Here is a 23924-nt window from a genome sequence, read left to right on the forward strand (position 1 = left end):
ATACAGTGTGTATATATATATATATATTTATTTATACAGTATATATATATATTTATACAGTATATATATGTATATATATATATACATATATTTTTTAGCAGACAAGCTAGGAAATAAAATGGTGGTTGTTGCAACTTTTTAAGTCATACGGTATTTGCACAGCAAAGTTAGCCCGATTTTTTTGTATAATGTCAAAGATGATGTTACGTCAAGTAGATAGATACCTAACATGTCACGCTTTAAAATTGCGCACACTTGTGGAATGGTGAGAAACTTCAGTACTTAAAAATCTCCATAGGTGATAATTTTTTACAGGTTATCTATTAAGAGTTACAGAGGAAGTCTAGTGCTGGAATTATTGCTTTCACTTTAACGTTCCCGGCGATACCTCACATGTGTGGTTTAATTCTGTCTCTGATACCACCCAGTGCCTCACCAGCCACTGACCTCACCGCACGTCCCTGAGTCTCAGCCCACCTTTAGCACGCTCTCTAAATATCCATAGGCACAGTAGGCCCCATCAGCAAGTGTAGATTTATTGCCCTCTAATCTTCTGCTACGGACTGAAAGTAACCCTGTCTGTCTAATGTAGTGCAAATCCCAAAGTTTCTCCCCAGTTAAAATCATATAGGACAACTGAGGTTTGTATTTTATAAAAAAAAACAAGTAGTGATATAGAGTAACTATTTGCAAGAGCATTAATGATTTTATCATATCATGAAATATTATTATGTTTGTTATTATCATTACTACTTCAGCATTTAACCAAAGCACTGGTCCCGAGTAGCGCACTGACTTTGCTGACAGCTCTCCTTCTCCCTGTCTTTGAATAAAGTTTACTGTATGTTAAGTACAATGACATGTATTGTCACAGCTGACTTTACCAACTACGACAGAGAAAGTTAGCCTGGGGGGGTTCAATAAAATATTGCTGTAAGGCCTTATATTTTTTAGCCACGCCCCTGTTAGTAGTCATTATATATGCTTTTTTACCTTTTTCAGAGACTGTTTTGCTTACACTATGAGCTATACAGTATGTATATCTGCAGAAGCGCTTAGCACATTGCCTGTAGTTGGGTCCATAACCTGTTGGAAAGCTACTGCAGATATGACTTTTACCAGTCTAGATGTTCCTGAACACATGGCTGAGACCTTATTGTTTTATAGGAAAATTACAGGAACACAGAAACTGGAAATTGCATCATAGCCATGTAGAACGGCTAAAAGGAACAATAATCTATAAAAGAACACTACCACCTAGTGTCTGAACTAGTGATGACAGTGTAATATATGAGAATGGTTGTTGCACCTATGTCTGTATAAAAGCATGCTAACAGCATATACATTTTATTGCCAAAGTATATTGCCAAGGTATTGAGACACCTTTACACACACACATGAACTTTATTAGCATCCCAGTCTTAGTCTATAGGTTTCAATATTGAGTTGACCCACCCTTTGCAGCTATAACAGCTTCAACTCTTCTGGAAGGCTGTCCACAAGTTTCAGGAGTGTGTCTATGGGAATGTTTGACCATTCTTCCAAAAGCACATTTGTGAGGTCAGACACTAATGTGGACGAGAAGGCCTGGCTCACAGTCTCTGCTCTAATTCACCCCAAAGATGTTCTATTGGGTTGAGGTCAGGACTCCCTGCAGGCCAGTCAAGTTCCTCCACCCCAAGCTTGCTCATCCAAAGATGTTCTACTGGTCAGGAGATCAGGACTCTGTGCAGGCCAGTCAAGCTCATCGACACTATAGTGCCAAAAGTATTGGGCCACCCCCCCAAATCATTTGGTGGAGGGGGGATTATGGTGTGGGGTTATTTTCAGGAGTTGGGTTTGGCCTACTTAGTTCCAGTAGCGGGATCTCTTAAGTTGTCAGCATACCAAGACATTTTGGACATAATTTCATGCTCCCAACTTTGTGCGAACAAGTGGGGGTGGCCCCTTCCTGTTCTAACATGGCTGCGCACCAGTGCACAAAGCAAGGTTCATAAAGACATGGATGAGCAAGTTTGGGGTGGAGGAACTTGACTGGCCTGCACAAAGACCGGACCTCAAGCTGATAGAACACCTTTGGGATGAATTAGAGTGGAGACTGTGAGCCAGGCCTTCTCGTCCATCATCAGTGTCTGACCTCACAAATGCGCTTCTGGAGGAATGGTCATTAAAAATTCCCTTAAGAGTTGAAGCTGTTATAGCTGCAAAAGGGTGGGCTAACTCAATATTGAACCCTACAGATTAAGACTGGGATGCTATTAAAGTTCATGTGCGTGTAAAGGCAGACATCCCAATACTTTTGGTATATATTATAGTGTATATACCATATTTTTAACGGCCAGGTAACAGCTGATGAATTTGACTTTTCTACTGGAATAATTTTGAAATGTGTATATAACATTGGAAAACCAACCAAATATCTGCTCTAAACCCAGAAATTGCTGGTCCACATCACTTACCTTGCACAGTTAGCTCTGCACTGGTATATATGGTGCCATGCTTATTGCCTGCAACACATTGGTACATGCCCGAGTCCTGTAGATGCAGACTAGTGATTTTCAACTGTCCATTGGTAACTTCTGTTCGAGCCTGATTCCAGGTTATCAGCAAAGATGAATTAAACAGTATTTATTTCTTTAGCATTATGAATGGTGTTTGACAGATAACATTGCATCAATTAAATAAATACATCAATATCATTTGTTCTCCTAGATACAATCAGTTTAGGTTGGTAATTATCAAGATGCAATTACATTTGAATTAAATGAAATTCTATCTCTTTAATTCGTTTTAAAATGTATAGACTTTGTAACAGCCTACAAGATTGTTCTTTCTTTAAAATGTATTTAAAGCAGTTGTGTTTAAGGGGGCCAACTTGAACAGTTACAAAAACTATTTTTTTCTAGCAGTTGTCCTATACTCTTATAGTGAGCTTATTTGAAGCTCTCCACCACCTGTATATGCCTGGCACTTTCTGCAAGATCCTGCTCTAATTTATCAACCGGGAGAAGAACTGATTTCTCCCAGTTGATAGAGAACCCTAAAATCTCCCCAAATCTTTTTATGACATCCATCACTGCAGTTAGCGAGTAATTTGCATCTCCCAAAATCAGGAGGATGTCATCTGCATAAAATTAGATCTTTTCTTCTTCCATCCCTCTTCTAAAGCCTTTTATATTTCCAGCTGTTCTAATTGTTATAGCCAAGGGTTCCATTGCCAGGGCAAAAAGCAGGGGCAACAAAGGACACCCCTGCCTTGTCCCCCGATACGAGAAATATTTTTGAGCATCTATCAATTATCTTCACTTTCGCCCTTGGACCTGTATACAATAGTTTCACCCATTTCACAAAAGAAGGTCCAATACCAAATGTTGATAAATCCGACCATAAATAATGCCACTCGATACTGTCAAACGCTTTGACAGAATCGAGAGACAGCACCACTCTTGAACCCTGCTCTTCTGAAGGGATTTGTAGGTTTAAAAATAATCTCCTAATATTTAATGATGTTGATCTACCGGGTATAAAACCACATTGATCAGGGTGAATTACAATATGGTGTGGATTACCTTACCTTATCTAGCAGCCAATACCTTCGCCAGAAGTTTAACATCCGTGCAAAGCAGGGAGATTGGTCTATACAGTGTTGGCTGGGTTAGATCTTTCCCTTATTTTGGCAATATTATTATCCTAGCCTCTGTCATGGAGAGCGGTAGTTCTCCTTTTTCCCATGCCCCATTTATCACACGCAACAACTCTGGCAACATTAACTCCCCATACTCCTTATAGATCTCACTTGGTAGTCCATCCGGCCCTGGTGTTTTGTGATTAGCTCCTCCATCGCTGCCTCTTGTAATGGTAATAGGTGCTTCTAACATTTCCCTATCATCTTTTGAAAGATGCGGGATTGTCAACTCCTGAATAAAGTCTTCCAACTCGCCACCTACCTCTGCTCTCCTAGTACTATACAGGTCAGAGTAACAAAACTTCAAAACTTAACAATGTTCAATATTTCTACCGGACACCTGGTCACCCTTCCAGCACAAGTCCCAATAGTCATTGTAGAGAACGTAGAGATATTTTGGGACTTTGCCAGCAGGGCCACCATGTGTCTGGTGTTTTCTCCTCCCTCGTAATGTGCTTGTTTTGAAAAAACCTTTTGTTCTCAGCTTTCTTCAGAGCTAATGTGCGATATAGTTGTTGTACCTCCGTCCACTTAGTTAAATTATCTGGTGATGGATCTTCTATATCTATGCTTTTTCCATTTCAGCCACTTTCCCTATTATACTCATCTCCTACTCCTTAGAAGATCTTTTCTTCCTAGAGATCTGCTGGATAAGAAACCCTCTTAAATAAGCTTTAAGGGTATGCCACACTATGCTCGGCATTGCTGATGCTCTATTATCTCTATTAGCATCTCTGCCAGTGTGCAATATATGAATATGTATCTACCCTCATCATCTACTTTTATTTGCCTACAGGAGAATGACACCGACCTATGTATTAGGATACTTTCGCCTTGAGTGTGAAGTATGCACTGAATGGAATTGATAAGGGAATCCTTTACATGTTAAACACGTTTCTTTTGTCAGGTGTGTCTCCTGTGGGCAAAGGACAGATACTTTAAAGGTTGTAAGTTGAAACAGCCTTAAACAAAGCTATTTTTTTAACGGGTCTCCTAATCCCCTCACATTCCATGAACAAATCATTACTTTACCATTCATTACTTTACCACTCAGAAAACCACAAAAAAAGGGAAAAATTTAAATTTTAAATATATAGATTGTGGACCCCTCTATATAAATAGAGGCCATATTTCTTAAACCCATGGTTTCTATATTTTATACTCAGTATCTGCAAATCAAGAACCAATTTTACCCTTAGCCACCAATATACAAATTCCATAGGTGTGTTCTTTTCTATACCAAATAAGTGACTCTACTTTCCTTCTATTCTCTTTATAGGACAAAACACCCTCTCCCTCCCTCCCTCATCCCCCCTTCCCCCCAACTCTCCCCATTTTCCAAATTTATTTTATATATATATATATATATAATATATTTATAATATTTTTCCTTTAACTTATCTGCCAAATCAGGAGTTTAGACATCCAAATCAGCTTGCAGGAATCCAGGAGAAGCACTTGATACCCATAATCACAAAGCTGTTTTCAGGAGCCTAAAGCCAGCAAAGACCAGAGGAGTTCTCAAGTGAAATTCAGGGCAAGTCTCTAACAGTCAGGGATTTCTCTGCATTACTCTAAGGATCCAACAGAGCCTGCCAAGAGTAGAGAGGAGCAGGAAAAATCTGAGGAGAGCCGAGGGGTGCGGAGGGGAGCCGAGAAGAGCCAGTGAGACCTGCGTCCTGCTTGTCTGTGAGTGGATGGTGCCCCACCACTCCCCCTTCCACCCGAACAGTTGCGGCAGTTTAAGGAAAAAGTTTTGCCTTTAGTTATACTTTAGTAATACTTTAAAGTGATCCTAAAGATTTGCAATTTGAAAAAACAAACATTTTATACTTACCTGCTCTGTGCAATGGTTTTGCACAAAACATCCCCGATCCCCTTCTTTTTGGGTCCCCTGCTAGTGGTCCTGGCTCCTCCCCCTGCTGAGTGTCATTTGCTAGCAAGCCTATAGCTATGTGAGCACTTGAGCAGGCTCACCCCCCCGCTCTCTCCCCATTGGCTCACTTGCTGTGATTAGCAGCAGCAGGAGCCAATGGCTACCGCTGCTATGTGAGCCAATGAGGAGAGAGACTGTTAGAAACCGTTTGATAGAAACCGCTAATTGGCTAATACGCATGCATGAATTAGCCAATGCGCACGTTCTTGCGTTTGCATGTATTGATCCAGAGGTTTTGGCGCCAAAGAAGGCCTATTTAAAGGCAGCTGGTGCATTTGCACTTTGCTGTCTTGTCTACAGCTCTTGCCGTTGTTCCTGAACCTGTGACCTGTTTCCTGCTGATCTCCTGTTGACCTTTTGGCTCATCCCTGACTCCGCTTGTCTGCTGCCCATCCTGACCCCGGCTTGTTTGACCATTCTCTCAGATCTTCCTTGTGTGTTTATCTGCCTTCGGACCTTGACCGGTTCTCCCTTGGTGGGGCGACCCTGAGGACCGCGACCTGGTATCCACACGCAGCGAAATCCATCCTCACCACCAGAGGCTCTGGCGAAAACTGGTGGATACTTAGATTCCGCACCTCAGGCTAGCCTGTGTCACTTACCTTGGGGGTTCCCGTCCAAGCTCCGCCCTCTGGCGAACATTGGGGCCTACCTCTGCTGTCAGGTTACCACCAGCACCCTAACAGAGATCTAGAAGAGCCGCTGCTCTCATGCATATCGCTAGATTGAAATGGGGCTGAGGTAAGTATAAGGGGGGAGCTGCACCCAGACAGTTTTTTAACTTAATGTATATAATACATTAAGGTACAAACCTTCTGCCTTTAGAACCCTTCCCTTCTCTATCCAAGACAAAAAAAAGAAATTGGTTGTACAATAGAAGGAAAGAAGTGCACAGATTTCCAATAACAGTTGTGAATGTATGTAAATAAACTTTCTCACCTGTGAGGTCAGTGGTTTACCATTACGCAGCCAGCGAATTGTAGGACGCGGCTTTCCAGAAGCTGCACAATTCCAGAGAAGATCAGACCCAATTTTTGCCTCGGTATCAGAAATAATCTGAAGCCATTCTGGTTGAGCTGCACGGTAAAGAGATATTGGTGCTAAAAATGCTGGATTGGGATAAAAGGCAGCTATACATGAAGTAAGAATTTTAGAGAAACATAATTCAGACACACCAATAATTGGTTTGCTGTTTGTCCACTGTCATGACCTTGGGATTGAAAAGTCAGTTATGAAAGCTGGATAGATTTATTTGTTCATGTTCAAGTCACACAGCTAAAACACCAGAAAACGAATACCCATTTCCAAAAAAGCAACATCTATTTTCAGTCCTGGGGAAATTTGCAAATTATAGACACGTGGCTGAAAAGAGTGATCCCTATCCTTGTGTAAAGCTTCACAAACTAAACCCCCAGTCTTATATTGGGCTCATCACATTATTGATTTTTTTTTTCATTTCAAATCTTGAAGTAACTCTTTGACCAGAAAGGTAATTGTATGAACTTATACATACTCAGTGGTGGGATTCAGCCGGTTCGCACCGGTTCCATAGAACCGGTGGCTAACTTTCTGCAAGTTCGCAGAACCGGCTGAATCCCTCTGCGCGTCTGAGGACGTGCAGGACATTTGAATGTCCCGCGCTCGGGCAGACGTGGCGGCCGGGGGGCGGAGCAGTGCGCCCGACCCGCCCATTCTGTGACAATAGCGAATGAGAATTCGCTATTGTCACATGATCCTCCTCCTGGCCAATCAGGGAGCGGGTCCTCCCGCTTCCTGATTGGCCGAAAGGCAAACACCGTGCCATTGGACGAGGAGGAGGCGCCGCGGGAGGACTCGGAGACGCGGGGAGCCGAATGCGAGACCGTCCGTGAGGTAAGTGCATGGGTCTCGCGGGGATCGCTGGCGCTCTGCAATTGGGGGCAATGTTGTGGCTGGCGCTCTGCAATTGGGGCAATGTTGTGGCTGGCGCTCTGCAATTGGGGGCAATGTGGCTGGCACTCTGCAATTGGGGGCAATGTTGTGGCTGGCGCTCTGCAATCATTGGGGGCAAAGCTGTGGCTGGCGCTCTGCAATTGGGGGCAATGTTGTGGCTGGCGCTCTGCAATCATTGGGGGCAATGCTGTGGCTGGCGCTCTGCAATTGGGGGCAATGCTGTAGCTGGCGCTCTGCAATTGGGGGCAATGCTGTGGCTGGCGCTCTGCAATTGGGGGCAATGTTGTGGCTGGCGCTCTGCAATTGGGGCAATGTTGTGGCTGGCGCTCTGCAATTGGGGACAATGTTGTGGCTGGCGCTCTGCAATCATTGGGGGCAAAGCTGCGGCTGGCGCTCTGCAATTGGGGCAATGTTGTGGCTGGCGCTCTGCAATTGGGGCAATGTTGTGGCTGGCGCTCTGCAATCATTGGGGGCAATGTTGTGGCTGGCGCTCTGCAATCATTGGGGGCAATGCTGTGGCTGGCACTCTGCAATTGGGGGCAATGCTGTGGCTGGCACTCTGCAATTGGGGGCAATGCTGTGGCTGGCACTCTGCAATTGGGGGCAATGTGGCTGGCGCTCTGCAATTGGGGGCAATGTTGTGGCTGGCACTCTGCAATCATTGGGGGCAAAGCTGTGGCTGGCGCTCTGCAATTGGGGGCAATGTTGTGGCTGGCGCTCTGCAATTGGGGGCAATGTGGCTGGCACTCTGCAATTGGGGGCAATGTTGTGGCTGGCGCTCTGCAATCATTGGGGGCAAAGCTGTGGCTGGCGCTCTGCAATTGGGGGCAATGTTGTGGCTGGCGCTCTGCAATCATTGGGGGCAATGCTGTGGCTGGCGCTCTGCAATTGGGGGCAATGCTGTAGCTGGCGCTCTGCAATTGGGGGCAATGCTGTGGCTGGCGCTCTGCAATTGGGGGCAATGTTGTGGCTGGCGCTCTGCAATTGGGGGCAATGTTGTGGCTGGCGCTCTGCAATTGGGGCAATGTTGTGGCTGGCGCTCTGCAATTGGGGACAATGTTGTGGCTGGCGCTCTTCAATCATTGGGGGCAAAGCTGTGGCTGGCGCTCTGCAATTGGGGCAATGTTGTGGCTGGCGCTCTGCAATTGGGGCAATGTTGTGGCTGGCGCTCTGCAATCATTGGGGGCAATGTTGTGGCTGGCGCTCTGCAATCATTGGGGGCAATGCTGTGGCTGGCACTCTGCAATTGGGGGCAATGCTGTGGCTGGCACTCTGCAATTGGGGGCAATGCTGTGGCTGGCACTCTGCAATTGGGGGCAATGTTGTGGCTGGCGCTCTGCAATTGGGGGCAATGTGGCTGGCGCTCTGCAATTGGGGGCAATGTTGTGGCTGGCACTCTGCAATCATTGGGGGCAAAGCTGTGGCTGGCGCTCTGCAATTGGGGCAATGTTGTGGCTGGCGCTCTGCAATTGGGGGCAATGTTGTGGCTGGCGCTCTGCAATTGGGGGCAATGTTGTGGCTGGCACTCTGCAATCATTGGGGGCAATGCTGTGGCTGGCGCTCTGCAATTGGGGGCAATGCTGTGGCTGGCACTCTGCAATTAGGGGCAATGTTGTGGCTGGCGCTCTGCAATTGGGGGCAATGTTGTGGCTGGCGCTCTGCAATCATTGGGGGCAATGCTGTGGCTGGCGCTCTGCAATTGGGGGCAATGCTGTGGCTGGCACTCTGCAATCATTGGGGGCAATGCTGTGGCTGGCACTCTGCAATCATTGGGGGCAATGCTGTGGCTGGCACTCTGCAATCATTGGGGGCAATGCTGTGGTCACTGTGCATTGAAAGGGGGGCACACTGGTCTCTCTGCATTGAAAGGGGGGCACGCTGGTCACTGTGCATTAAAGGGGGCATGTACACTGGTCACTGTTCATTGAAAGGGGGGCACGCTGGTCACTGTGCATTGAAAGGGGGGCACGCTGGTCTCTCTGCATTGAAAGGGGGGCACGCTGGTCACTGTGCATTAAAGGGGGCATGTACACTGGTCACTGCATTGAAAGGGGGCACGCTGGTCACTGTGCATTGAAAGGGGGCACGCTGGTCACTGTGCATTGAAGGGGGCATGTACACTGGTCACTGTGCATTGAAAGGGGGCACGCTGGTCACTGTGCATTGAAAGGGGGCACGCTGGTCTCTGTGCATTAAAAGGGGGAACGCTGGTCTCTCTGCATTGAAAGGGGGAACGCTGGTCACTGTGCATTGAAAGGGGGCACGCTGGTCATTCTGCTGGGAAAGTCGGAACTGGTTACTAAAATTTTTGAATCCCACCACTGTACATACTGTATAGTTACATACCTATTCAGGTTGAACAAAGACACAAGTCCATCTACTACAACCAATAGAAAAAAACTAACAAATAGAAAACCTCCATATACAAAATGTTATACCCACAGGTAATCCAGAGGAAGGAAAAAAACACCAATAAAGCATGGTCCAATTCACTCCAGTGAGGGAAATTATTATTACCTATAAATGTTACTAGCCAGTTATATTTTGTGCATGTAGAAAATGTATCCAGCTCTTTTTTAAAACAAATAACTGAGCTGTCCAAAACTAGTTCTTGAGGCAGCTAATTCCACATTTTTACAGCTCAGAAACCTTTCTGTATGTGAAGGTTAACCACTAGTATGTCACACGATATTTGTGCAGCAGTTTTTCAATCGCCAATTTTTTGGAAAAAATACACTTTCATGAATTTTAGTGCACACAAATACAATATATACCCAATTCGTAAAATCTAAAAGATGATGTTGCACCGGGTAAAAAGATACCTAACATGTCATGCTTTACAATTGTGTATGCCCTTGGAATGGCCCTAACTACATTATTTAAAAATTTACATAGGCAATGCTTTAAAAGCATTTACAGGTAACAGTTTAGAGTTACACAGGAGATGTAGTGCTAAAATAATTGCTCTTATTATGATATTGTATGTGGTGATACCTCACATGCATGGTGCAATCACCGTTTACATTTGCTTGTGGGACTGATGTATGCGTTCGCCTTTTCATGTGAGCACAGGGGAAGGGGGCGCTTTTTATTTATTTTATTTAAAATAAAACATTTTTAACACTTTCTTTTTCATTTTCTAAAATTAACTTTACTGCTATCACAAGAAATGAACAACATACCTTTTGATAGCATGGGCCATAGCAGGTCATCTTTATGGAAGGATTGGGGGTCTATTAGACCCCAGATCTCCCATCAGTTTTCAAAAGCATCTGATCAAACTGAGATTAGTTTGATCAGATGCTGTTACAAGCAGGTAACGGCTTATAAACAACAAATGGAAACCGGAGTTCAGCCAGTAAAACTGAAAGTCCTGAGCTCCCTGGTGGAACAGGGGAGCCAAAAAAGGTACAGGGGGGGGGGGGGCACCCCCCAACACATGTAAAATTAATTTAGTGGCTGTATAGTTGCTTGGATTACTTTTACATAATAGAGAATCACTGGCTGAGAGGAAATAAAGATACCAACTGCAGCCATGACCCCGGTATAACTATTAAAACCCTAGGATGTATGGGTAATTCCTAAGGGTGGGAAATGGTTAAATCTCTTTTCCTCCAGACTTAAAGAATGCCCCCTTGTCATCTGTAATTACCTGAAAGTCAATAACTCAACCAGGGCTGCTGTTAGAAATCACAGGGCCCCATACATCCTGTAACGGAACTGCGACTCACACTGTGAATATGGGCTTCCGTCAGTATACAGCTTCCTTCAGTCTTGATCATAGATATCAAATATTCTAGCTACCCCCCATACAAAGCTAGCCGACAATTTAGCTTGTAGAAGTTTGGGAACTTTCTCCTTTATTGAACAGTCTCACACAATTTATACACACGAGGACATCACCCTCCTGATCAATAGAAACAAATGACCAATGCACTACCAGTGAAGTAAATATTAAAAACAATAAAGTGACATGTATCTGTGATCAAACAATAAACAATGTGAAAAAAAGGTGCCAATTTCTGTAGTGTCACCACATACCAATAGAAGAAAAAAACTGTGAAAATAATCTGTGCTAATTAAGAAAAAAGTGTGTGAGCCCACTCACAAATTAATATCACACGGATATGAAACAATAGTGAAATAATCATATAGCAATGATGAATATAGATCAAAGTAAATAGAATAAACAAAATAAAATGTTCATACAAAGTAAATAAATAAAGTTCAATATAGAAAGTCCATGTGGAAGTGCAGAGGATAATATTAGTAATAAACGACCAGTGGTAATTCAAAACGTGATATAAATCAATCACGCAGTGTCACCGATGTGAATAATCCCAACATAGAATCCTACATTGAGTGCAGTGGCTGCTCACCTCAATATAGATAAGAAAAAGCATTTGCCATAGATAGAGTATTCCTCTGTAAGGCTCCAGTGATGATGGTGGCTCGGCTGAAAGGATGTTGTATAGAGACAGCCAAACATATTGAAGGTGTAAATCCCCTTAATAGTTCACTCAGATAAAGAAAAAAAAAGGCGCTCCATAGTGTAGTATATAAGATCAAATTTATTAGAAGAACAATAAGTAACTTACAGTTTCAAAAGCAAAGATACACCTGGATAAAGACCGATTGGTCCCCACAGTAAGCGGCGTGTAAAATCTGAACTTCCGGTCACAGCCGGAAGACCGGACCGGAAGTGATGTCACCCGACTCCCTCTGAAGCGTTGCGTCACAATAACACGTCACTTTCTCAGTGGTAATCTAAAACATGATTGATTTACATCACCTTTTGGATTACCACTGGTCGTTTATTACTAATATTATCCCTTTCACTTCCACATGGACTTTCTATATTGAACTTTATTTATTTACTTTGTATGAACATTCTATTTAGTTTATTCTATTTACTTTGATCTGTATTCATCATTGCTATATGAATATTTCACTATTGTTTCATATCCGTGTGATATTAATTTGTGAGTGGGTTCACAGACTTTTTTTCTGAATTAGCACCGATTTTTTTCCCCTCCTGATCAAATTACCCCACCAGGTCACGTGTCTGATTACATTATCCTATGCAGATGAAATTGTATACAGAAATATAATTAACATATCTAAGGAACAACCAACTCAAACAGTATACTATTTCCACTCAGCAACTAACAGATGACAGTGATTTAATCAACCTGAGCCAATTAACTAGCAGACTGCCATCCTCGAGCTCATGAAATACAATACACATTATCATAAGTGTAAACACAGAACCCATTGTAGATAACAGGTGAGTAAATTAGCATATTCAACAATGTGTGTAAGACAGGTGGGTGAGCTGATGATATTAGCATCTGCTATGCGTCTGACTGTGTGAAGCAGTCTTCATATGTTTCTTGAGATATATGGTTGATAAATATTACTGTCCCATTTGAAGTAATCCAAACCATATTCTCAGTGTCCATTAAGTACCTGTCTTTCACTCCCAGTGACAGAGAGTACCGTCACATAAGCCTTCCTGACAGGGACCACTGACCGAAAGTGACTGCGAACATAGATTTATCAATCCCTTTCCCTGCAGCCTCAGCTGCACAGATAATTGAATAGGAAGTGCTCTGAGGCTTCTTGCTCATTCACATAGTAAACAAAGTTTACTATGCTTCAGCGCTGAATGGACACAGGAGTGATTGGTACTGATCACTCACTGTGTTCTTCCAGGAAAGGAATGGGTCAGTAAATTACTCTCCCTGTGTGCCGGTGGGAAAGAAGGGAAGCTGGCAGAGCTGCAGGGTAAAGGGCCACACAGAGGGGTGCATGTGCTAGAACCAAACTCCCTGCAGTGCAGCTAGAGGGAGGTAGAGGAGGAGAAGCTGGCAGTGCTGAAGTAGGAGACAGAAGAGGATCGGTGTCTGCAATAGGACATTACAGCTGGCCCCCCTGGTCAGCAGGAGCCTAGGCCTCCCTTTTTAACTGATGGGGTCTGGGCCCAGTACAGGAGGGCTGGCTGTACTGCCTTATTAGCGGCCCTGAACTCAACACCAAGTTCACTATAGGGACCACTTATGTATTTATACATGCTGACCCTATTTCACCTTAATTGCCTCTTCTCAAATTCGGTTCAGCTAATCAGTTGAGCGCCTTCATGCCTCTTGTCAGTTTGGTTGCCTTTCTCTGTATTTTCCCCAGTTCTCCAATATCCCTTTCGTGAACAGGAGCCCAAAACTGAACTGCTTGTTCTGAATGAGGTTTTACTAATGATTTCTACAGGGGCAAAATAATTTCTCTCTCTGGAGTTTATACCTCTTTTAATCCCCAAAAAATATCTTGCTAACTTTAGAAGCTACAGCTTGGCATTGCATGCTATTGTTAAACCTATGTTCTACCAAAACACACAGATCTTTCTTGACCATTGACTCTCTTAACTGTTCTCCTAGAATGTATGATGCATGCATGTTTTTATCTCCCAAGTGCATAACTTCACATTTCACAGTCTTTTAGCCTGTTTTCTATGTATTTAAAAACGGAATTTTCTAAGCCTCTAGACTTTAACTTACACATTATCAGTGTGTGGAGGAACTGAGTGGAACAGTTTTGCAAAGAAAGCATACTATATCCACAGCTACGCCTTTGTTTTTACTTGCCTCTCTTCAAATCAGGTTTTTCTAGCAAAAACTTCACCATTTGGTCTTTTATTATAATCTTAAAGGGAAACTCCAGTCAAAAATTAGAAATTTTCTATTAATAGTATATTAAATATCTTTATCTTTGATATTGTTCATTTTCTGGCTAGTTGCTGGTGTATCTTAGAAAGTCTTATCTAAACTAGACAACCAGATTCTTCCTGTTCTTTATTGACAACGCTATCTCCCTTTATCTGAATTTGCTAAGCTGTCTTTCACTTCCTGAAAAGGTTATCGGTCCTTCTTAGACAGGCATGCCTAGGCCTTCCCAGCCCCACCCCCATCCCTCCTATCCTTCACCATGATCCCCTCCTCTCTTCATAGCCTTGTTTAGGCTAGCAGCTTTAGGCTAGCTGCCATTAACAACAATGTATTTGTTTTATTTTTTTAAAATTAAATGGCTAAATACCTTTTCTTACACCGCAGCTGTGCAATCATGTGATCCCCCTGTGCTGGCTGGCCTCGATCTATGAAGAGAAGCAGGAGGGGGCCAAGATTCCACTGTAACATCAGTCGGCCAGCACAGGGGGATCACGTGACTGTGGTGTGGGAAAAGGCATTTAGCCTTTTCATTTAAAAAACAAAACAAATACACAGTAGTAATTAGCTGGATTTTCAGGCAGTGGGTACATGTATATTTGCTGCATTATGCAGATGAATAGCGGCAGGAGGATGGGGAGGAGGGCCGCTCCCATGCTGACAGGGAGGGAGGGGGAGAGGGGAGAGACTGTCAGAGCAGCGGATGACTGAGGCATGTAAACTGACCACGGTAATCATGAATCTGCAGCCATGATTGCCGTGGTCAGCACAGACAGGGGAACACAGGAAATGGCAGGATCAACCAAGTTTTTACAAGATAGGAAGGGTAAATTACATAGCACGAGCACTGTGCTATACAACGTGGCTTAAAGGAACAGAATCTTAGTTTTTTTTTTGGTTAAAACCACTTTATTACAACATTCTTTCCCAGTCTAGAACTTTCACAGCAGCCATCAGCCTTGGATAACAAAAGAAAGGGAGTCAGAATAGTGGCAACCATCATAGTAAAGGGAAATAGATCCTGCACAGATGCACTACAACTCCCAAGGGAGCTGAAACCTAATCCTGAGCTACTGAGTCAACCTGACTCCTTATTTCTGTACTTATGGTCTACCATGCCTGTGAACAAAATGTCCCCAGGTGGTTATTCAGGGCCTCTGCAGGAGTGGACCAGGATGGGGGTGCTTCAATAAATGCACCTGTAGGGTACTGTAACCCAGGACATGCGAGTGTAAACTGCTGGGCAGTAATCTCCCAGGGATGAGATGGTGCATGTGCAGAATTCTCCTGCAGTGCAAAGCAAGAAAAAAGTCCCCAAAGGCTTTGTGGAGGAGTCCCTGATCAAGAAGCTGTCGGAGGAGCCACATTGGCTATGGGCAGCCAAGTGACAAAGTAATCATCCTGGAAAGAAACCATCCAGTGAAAGAGATTAAAAATTTCAATAGAAGAAGGTGGACGTTTCTCAGCAGAAAGAAGAAGTCTATCAACCAAAGGAGAGTAGCAAAAAAAACTGAAGCTAGGTGGGAGTAGGAGAGGTTATATAAGGGAATGTAACCACAGCTTTCATTTTTTGTCACTGTCCAATCACCTGAAGGTAGCTGCAAATAACCCAGTTATAATGATTTAAAGAATGATTACATAGTTACTTAGTTTTTAGGGTTGGAAAAAAAAACACTTATTGTTTTAAAAAGGAAAGTGCCACATTGATGTTCCCTACCAGGTAACTAGCCCAGAAAGAGAAATCCCCTTTAAATATACCATGTATAAGGAACTTCAGGCCAGCTGTGCTAATTTTCATGCACTTGTGCAGAGACATGCACATCCAGCTGGACTTGCACATGTAAGCACGTCCCACGGTGCACATGTGGAAGCACGGACACGCCTACAGATCTTGGCATATGTCAGCCTATTTAAGTCTGGGGGCCTGCCTAATATCATTACAGGATGGTCTTCAGCTTTACTCTTGTGGCTTGTGTTCCTGAAAACCTGCTTAGTCCTGTTACTTACCTGGCTCTGTCTGACTCTTCTCTGGATATTCTTTGCTTGCTCATGTCTGCTGCTTCTCCACATTGGACTGGACTTTTGACTAAGATTCTGGCTGCTGACTTTGTACTTCACAGCCAGAATGTTGCTGACCCTTGCCTGTCCCTGACCTGGACTCTGAACGTTATTCTGTACCTCCTTGCCTGGCTGTTACTGATCTCAGCTTGTGACCTGACTTCTTACTTCTGCTCATCAGACCTTAGTACCTCCAAGTTCAATTTTGCTGAACTAACTTCCTGGAACCCAAATCCTTCTGCTGCTCTAGCAGTCCCTGCCTCCACCACCAGGGGTGCTTGGATGGGAATTGTGCAAGAGGCATTGCTCCCTGTCAGAAGAAAACAATGGTTACTGCAAGCAGCTATAGCCACTACCATAACCATATGTAGAAAAATCTGACATGCTGGTTGTACTCAATGGGGTACTTTGACATAGTGGTGGGCTTGAGCACGATATGGCCATATGGTGGGACTAAATCCCCATTTTTATTTATTGATTGCCTTTATATTTGATAGTCATTTCTTTTGCATGTGTGCGCTATTCTTTGTAAATATGCATGTTGCTTGGTTCATAGCTGCACCAGCTTTAGAAATGCATGTTCAGGGTGTGCCCCCCCAGCTCTTTGTTTGTTCTGGTTGAACTCAAGTTGATCGATAACTCAACTTGGGTACAATCAACCTGCCCATGCATGTGTCACGGACATTCCGGTAACAGGCGCATGCGCGTGCGTACAAAGATTTGCCAAATGCAAAAGCCTATGCGCATGGCATATATAAGGGCAGCAGCTGCACTTGTGCAGTGCTGTCTGATCAGCAGCTTTACCTGAGTTCTGTTCCTGTGCCTGTATTTGATTCCTGTATTGACCTGGCTTGTCTGAATATGTTTGCTATCTCCAGTCCTGGCCCTGGCTTGCCTAGACTCTGCTATACCTGCTTTACTGCCTGATATCATGCTGCTAACCTCTGCCTGTACACCGACTATTCTCTGCTTACTGCTTGAACCATATCTGATTATCTGTGTCTGAACCGGCTAGTCTGAACCTGCTCCAGTCTTTTGCATATCCTGCTCCATCCAGTGCCTATTGACGCTGTCCTGCATCCGCTGTGCATCCGCACCATTGTACCTGCCTCTACTTGCTGCTCAGCAATCCAGCCTTGTCCAGTGACTCATAGGCTACTCGGCTGGCAACAGAAGACCAGCGCAGGCACTCTTACCCCACTGCGCTCTCGCATCTACTGTTGCAACTCCAGTGATGCCTGAGCCAGGGCCGTACGAGAGGTCTCCCTCTGCACGTCAGGCTCTGCTACAAGGTAGATGACAGCATGGTTCAAATCTCGGATGGTTTCTGCTGAGCCAGCCGAGATTTAAACCGTATATGGTTGGTTTTTTAGAGACAACACTTCTTCATTCTAATGATTTTTTTTTTTTTTATGTTTTCCTTTCGTAGAGTTTAAAAACATACTTAGTTCTCATTACTGCTACTAAATCTGATTTTATAATAGTTATGCTTTGACCATCTTGTAAATATCAAATCTTCATAAAAAAGTAACTGCAGTTATTGAAATAAGTGAAAGTAGTAGATGAAAGCTAGTGAAATTGTGATTTATAGATTTGTTTGCTTAGAGTTTTTAGGGGAGAATCCATTTCTAACAAAAATAATGCATATATGTATGATCTAAGCAAAATGGTAGCTCACCTTGTACTATAACACGTCCTTGATGGGTGTCCCGCCCCTTCGAGTTTTCAGCTTCACATTCATAGGTCCCATCATCATCAAAACTGACACTTTGTATATGCAAAACTGGGTCTGATGAAAACCACTGAGGATTCTGTGATGTATCTACTTTTCTCCACCGGATACGAGGCACAGGACTATAGAGAGATGGAAAGGACATGTGATGACACAAATTCAAGAACTGTCACATAAACAGTAATGGTATTTAATAGCTCAATATCAATACTGGAATATAGCTATGTAAACATGCATTTTTTGCTAATCCTTCAAAAAAGCTGTCTTCAAAGATTTCTAGCAGCACAATGTGTATGTAAATCCAAAACCATTATTTAAAAGCTGAAGCTTAGGTATGATTTTTAAAGCATAGTTACACTAATCCAGCTTGGACCAATATAGGTATACATAGCTCATACCTGACCAATCCCTGTTTAGGCTGAAAATCACTGTAGTGGTGCAGCTGCTACATTGATAGCAGCAGTCTCCAGGTCTGGAGCTGAGTGGATGCCCTTTTGCATAGTAACCACATGGGGTCACCCGCTTGGTACTATGGACGTTCATACAAAGCCTTGTATTTAATAAATACAAATACAAAAATACAAGGCTTCCTCTGAATGGTAGCAGTGCAAGCGACCCCGTGTGGTTATTATGCAAAAGGACTCACTGTCAGCACTGACCTGGAAGACTGCTGCTATCACAGTTATAGCGGCGACTACTACAGTGATGTGCAGCTCACACAGGGTTTGGTCAGGTATCAGATAAGCATACTAACAGTGGTCCACGCTGGAATGTAGCTATGCTATACAATCATACCTAAACTTTAGCTTTAGATTTTGGACAGAGTAGGGAAAAATTAGGGTCCATCTCAAGTATTTTGATTTTTTTCTGGTGTGAAAATAAAAATATGAAATATAGTTTTCCCTTCACTTTATGTACTGGAGACAATGGCCAACAGGGCCAATAGTTACATAGTTACATAGTTAGTTACATAGTTAGTGAGGTTGAAAAAAGACATCAGTCCATCCAGTTCCACCTATGATGTGTGTGTGTGTTTGCTTTTAACCGTACATCGTATACCCCTGTATGTTGTTGTCTCTAAGGTGCCCATCTACTAGTTTTTTGAAACTATCAATGCTTCCTGCTGATACGACTACTTGTGGAAGAGAATTCCACATCCTTACCGCTCTTACAGTGAAGAACCCCTTTAAGGTTAAACCGCCTTTCCTCTAGTTTTAGTGAGTGGCCACGTGTCTTATTGTATCTCCTTTCTCTGAATAGTTTGTTCCTTATGCTAGGGTCGCCAGTACAGTATTTGTACATTGATATCATATCCCCCCTCAATCGTCTCTTCTCCAGAGAATAGTGAGGGCGAATCCCCCATGGTGGTGACATTTACAGCCTTAAAAAACAAACAGGGGTTCTTATTCTTCCACATTCTATCCAAAAATGCAAAAAATGGCTTTACTTTTATCCCTGTTCACAGCTGCCATTTTAAAAAGGAAACAGTCTCTGGAGGAGAGGTTGGTAGGCACCAGAAATAATTAGGATATACAGTATAAAAGTCAAAAAATATCTGCTTTGACATCAGTTACTATTTTCAAGGATACAAGCATCCTTATTGGAACAGGACACTCAACTTAGGAGGAGCAGGACCATTCATCATTACAGGCTGCGTTTTAGTATAAAATGGTATGCACATTGGACATGTCAAGCTAATGACATTTATACTTACCTGTCCATATCCCCTGCCTATAAACTGTCCACCTGCAAAAGAGACTGAAACACCCCAAGACTTACAGCCACTCTGGTGCACCCAGTGATTCAGCACAAAATCATCAAAATCTGCCAGAGGAACCACCCATTAAAGCACTCACTCAGCATTATGAGCCCCGCTTCTTCAACTAATGACCAGAGTGTACTGTGTAACTGTGGATTACAAACATTACGGGACCACTGTAACGCAAGTAATACATTTACATAGATACAGTGTAACTGATACACCCTATAGCACACTGTAAGTTAACATGTCTTTTTTTTTTTTCCATAAACAAATTTTTATTTTGTTAAAAGCAAGATATAACAAGAAATGTATACAGTACAATAAATTGGAAGATAATGAACCCACATAATATCAAGATACATAAACACTGCATAATATAGTATATATATCTAAGGGGACTGTTTATAAAAAAGTTTGATTTTTGAATGTCTCAAAAGTCATGCAAACGTAGCAAATAATACCAGTAATGTTTGTAATATGTGTTTAATAATTTCTTTGTTGCCTTTCACCTGACATTCCCCAACATTCTAAGTGAAAAGTAACCTTATGAATATTTGACCTTGAAAGTTAACATTCACCAATAGAGGAAATAGCCTAACACTGTAGGCTAAAAACATTCAACCAGTATGGGAAATAATACATGTTGACCCCTAAATGTTTCCTATATACAGTTCACTGTATTATATACAACTTTGGTGTTAAAATGGAATGCAAAGACTGTATATTATAATACAAATGCACTCAAGTCATGGATAAATTATTATTTCTACTGTTGCCACTGATCAGTTTTGACCTCACTCCCTTGAAGCACAGACTTTGGCTTTTTTTTTTTTTAAGTGCCCACACACTGACTATGGATTTCATTGTATGCCATCCCAGTTTTCTCCCATAAGCAAGTAATTGAATCTAAACATCAAATTGTTAAGTTAGAGAATCATATGACAGGCCAGATTAGAATGGGAAGGCAATGTTCAAGCAAAGTCATGGAAGGCAGAAGGCGAAGACAATTAGCAAACAAATTAACAAAAATAACTAGACCATAAACTGAGGTTATAATCACAATATCAGCTCAAACAAAATAACTGAAACTCACAAGGATCAGCATGAATGTTTTACCAATGCAGACGAGAAGTGGAGTATTTGTACTTGTTGCCAGTTGACATTCTATACATTAAAGAGTATGCAGAAATTCGATTTAGGCTTCAGAGTAATGGATAAACAGGGTTACTTGGGTTCTGACCTTTGCCTATGACCCTAGATACTGTTGGTGATCAGTGTACCGATCATAAAAGTTGAGCCAGCAGTTGCATCCCATACCCCAAATTGTTGTTAATCTAGCTTGAGGAGAAAGTGTTATTAAATTTCTTGAAACAAAAAGCATGCCGACCTTGGAGACTTTGAAATGTAGACTTTATGTATCTTTAAAACACCAGGATGTGACCTTAAAACTCCAGAGTTACAGTAATATTTGTTAAGTATCACTGATTTAAAAATGGAGGCATGAAAAAAGTTGGGGTTTCAGAGTTTGTAAGCAACTTGATTGGTCTGGGCTAGAACCATGTGTGAAACACTGCAAAGAAAGCATGGACAAAACCATGCAAAGAGGGAAACTGAAATCCAAGTAATGTAACTAGTAAAATACTATATTGATTGAGACTAGAAGAAGAGACGCACTGTTGCAATAATAAATAACCAACTCCACCAAGCACCAACATAGATAGTGACAAACAATGATAAATACACTATGTAAAACAAACAGAACTCTTGACCCCCATATAAGGTGCACTGGTAGCAAGGAAATGATCCAAATCTGCTGTGTAGCTAAGCAAGGTAAGGACCAGGGGCGTAACTACAGGGGTTGCAGGGGTTGCAATCGCAACCGGGCCCCATGCTCCAGGGGGCCTGTGCAGCTCCCCTGTACACCTGGATAGGAGGGGCGGCAGGGGCAGCATGTAGAGAAATCACTGTACTCCTTTTTCCTCCTGTAGCTGCAGGCCCCAAGATGGAAGGAAAGGGGCCCACTGCAGAATTTGTGAAAGGGTCCCGCTGCGGTACTGTAATAAAGGGCCCCACAACGTGAGTAAAGGACCCCAGGATCAGTGGGAAGAGCCCCAGGCTTGAAGGGAAGGGCCCCCCCGGCCAGAGGTCCGAGGGGCCCTTCATGGTTTCTTGCCCCGGGGCCCTGAAGGTTCTAGTTACGCCTCTGGTAAGGACTACCCCCATCAGGGGTTAACACCTTTGTGACTGTGAATTGAGCTTGCTGCATATGAATTTCAGGGTCAATAGATCAAAAAACTAAATGTACAGCAGATCTGGATCATTTCCTTGCTACCAGTGCACCCTATTATCTGTTTGTTTTACATAGTGTATTTATCATTGTTTGTCACTGTCTATGTTGGTGTTTGGTGGAGTTGGTTATTTATTATTGCAACAGTGCGTCTCTTCTTTTAGTCTCAATCAATAAAGTATTTCACTAGTTACATTACAAGGATCTCAGTTTACCTATTTGCATGGCTTTGTCCATGCTTTCTTTGCAGTGTTTCATTACATTTTGGTTATTGATCCACATCTAATTTTAGATGAGTTAATGATCTAGGGTGGTTACTTATACTTGATTTGACTGCCACTGCACCTGACCCAGTGGTTTCCCCACTACTGTTTTTATCCCATATAACCATGTGTGGACCAATATAATAAGGAGATAACACAAGCAGCTAAGTTCTTGGTGAGATGTCCGTCTGTGATCATTGGAAAACTGAGGAACCATTAGGTAAAAATACTGTATATCATAAACACTATGCTTACTGAAGCTTTTATCTGTTCTGAAGACATCGATGTAGTCCTCATTATGACTATTCTCAAATAAACTGTCTTTATTGTAATCACCTTAGCAGGCTCAGTGCCCAAAAAGGAATGGAGCTGCTTGGCATTCCCTGTTTTAAGGACTCTTTTGAAAGCATGTCACTGAAAATCAAACCCCTATATCACTATATTCACCTCAAGTGCTGTGCACATTTTTCTCTCCCTCTAAGAGACTTTTACTAGCTTTCTGAGTGACAGGCCTTGAGTTTGTTCTCACATGACAGCCTTCATCTGTTTTCTTCTTGAGGCATAATCCAGTTCCATACAAAACAGCCACCTTTGACACCAGGTGTACAGACTAAATGCAGGTGGATTGCTCCCAATATATTATTAGCCATCTACAATTTATGTCCCAATTTGGGTGTTCACCTAGTGAAGTAGGTATTGTTGGGTTCAGTAGTATCAAACAATAGAGTGCTGTTTTTCAGGACCCCTGCCTTTTCTTTTGTCACATTGCTCAATATAAGTACTGGTTCACATATGTGTGATGACAGACATCCCATGTGGTTCGGAGCTCACTGCTCTGCAGATCACATGCAATGTCTGTGTGATGCAAATTTAGCCATACAGATTGTATGACTGAATTGATATCGCAATCGGACACTTTTTTTGGGTCCGCACCAGAATTGTATCGCATGGGAGTTCACACCTATGCGATCTGATTCATGTTCGAACTGACAGTTCGCACTGCGATATGCTAACTGATCTAGGGGCATCATTAACTCTGTATTAAAACCCCCAGCGATTCGCATATGGCAGTGTGAACTGCACATCGTTGAATGCGATGTGCAGTGGATTTGCAGGGTTCCGGCATCGCATACATGTGAACCAGCACTTAAAGTGACTAAGGGAATTCATTCTGAGAATATGATGAAAACATATAAGCAGAGATTTCCTCCAGTCAAAACCACATATCAAAAATTTTTTTGTAAATCTACTAGTATAGACTAGTAAATCTCAATATTTTTGCTCAGTTCTGGGAAGGCATCTATTGACGTCCTCCTGCAACTGCGCTTCCCACGCCTCCTGGGGCACGCGACGACAAGGATCTGTGATCACTGTGTGCCTTAGACGCAGCGCATCACAGATCAGGCCAATCACATCAGCCTTTTACCACGTGATCACAAGAACAAATGTAAACACATCGGGAGCTGGCAGCTCTCCTTCCCTCACACAGAGATGGAATGTGAGGGAAGGAGACATACAGTATCTGTGCCAGATAGCGAATAACTGTTTTATTT

The 23924-nt window shown here is 42.9% G+C and overlaps 1 protein-coding gene across 1 annotated transcript in view; it reads right to left on the reverse strand.

Moving 5' to 3' along the window:
- CNTN2 (contactin 2) overlaps positions 1-23924 on the reverse strand; it is a 211473-nt gene that overhangs the window by 65002 nt on the left and 122547 nt on the right. The window contains exons 8-10 of the mRNA XM_082245194.1: positions 18006-18181; positions 6561-6697; positions 2460-2589 (exon numbers count right to left, since the gene is read on the reverse strand). Of these exons, the coding sequence (XP_082101320.1) occupies positions 2460-2589; positions 6561-6697; positions 18006-18181 (443 nt within the window). The remainder of the gene's footprint in view (positions 1-2459; positions 2590-6560; positions 6698-18005; positions 18182-23924) is intronic.

Source organism: Pelophylax lessonae (assembly GCF_965119305.1).
Source record: "Pelophylax lessonae genome assembly, chromosome: 2".
Taxonomy (NCBI): Eukaryota; Metazoa; Chordata; class Amphibia; order Anura; family Ranidae; genus Pelophylax; species Pelophylax lessonae.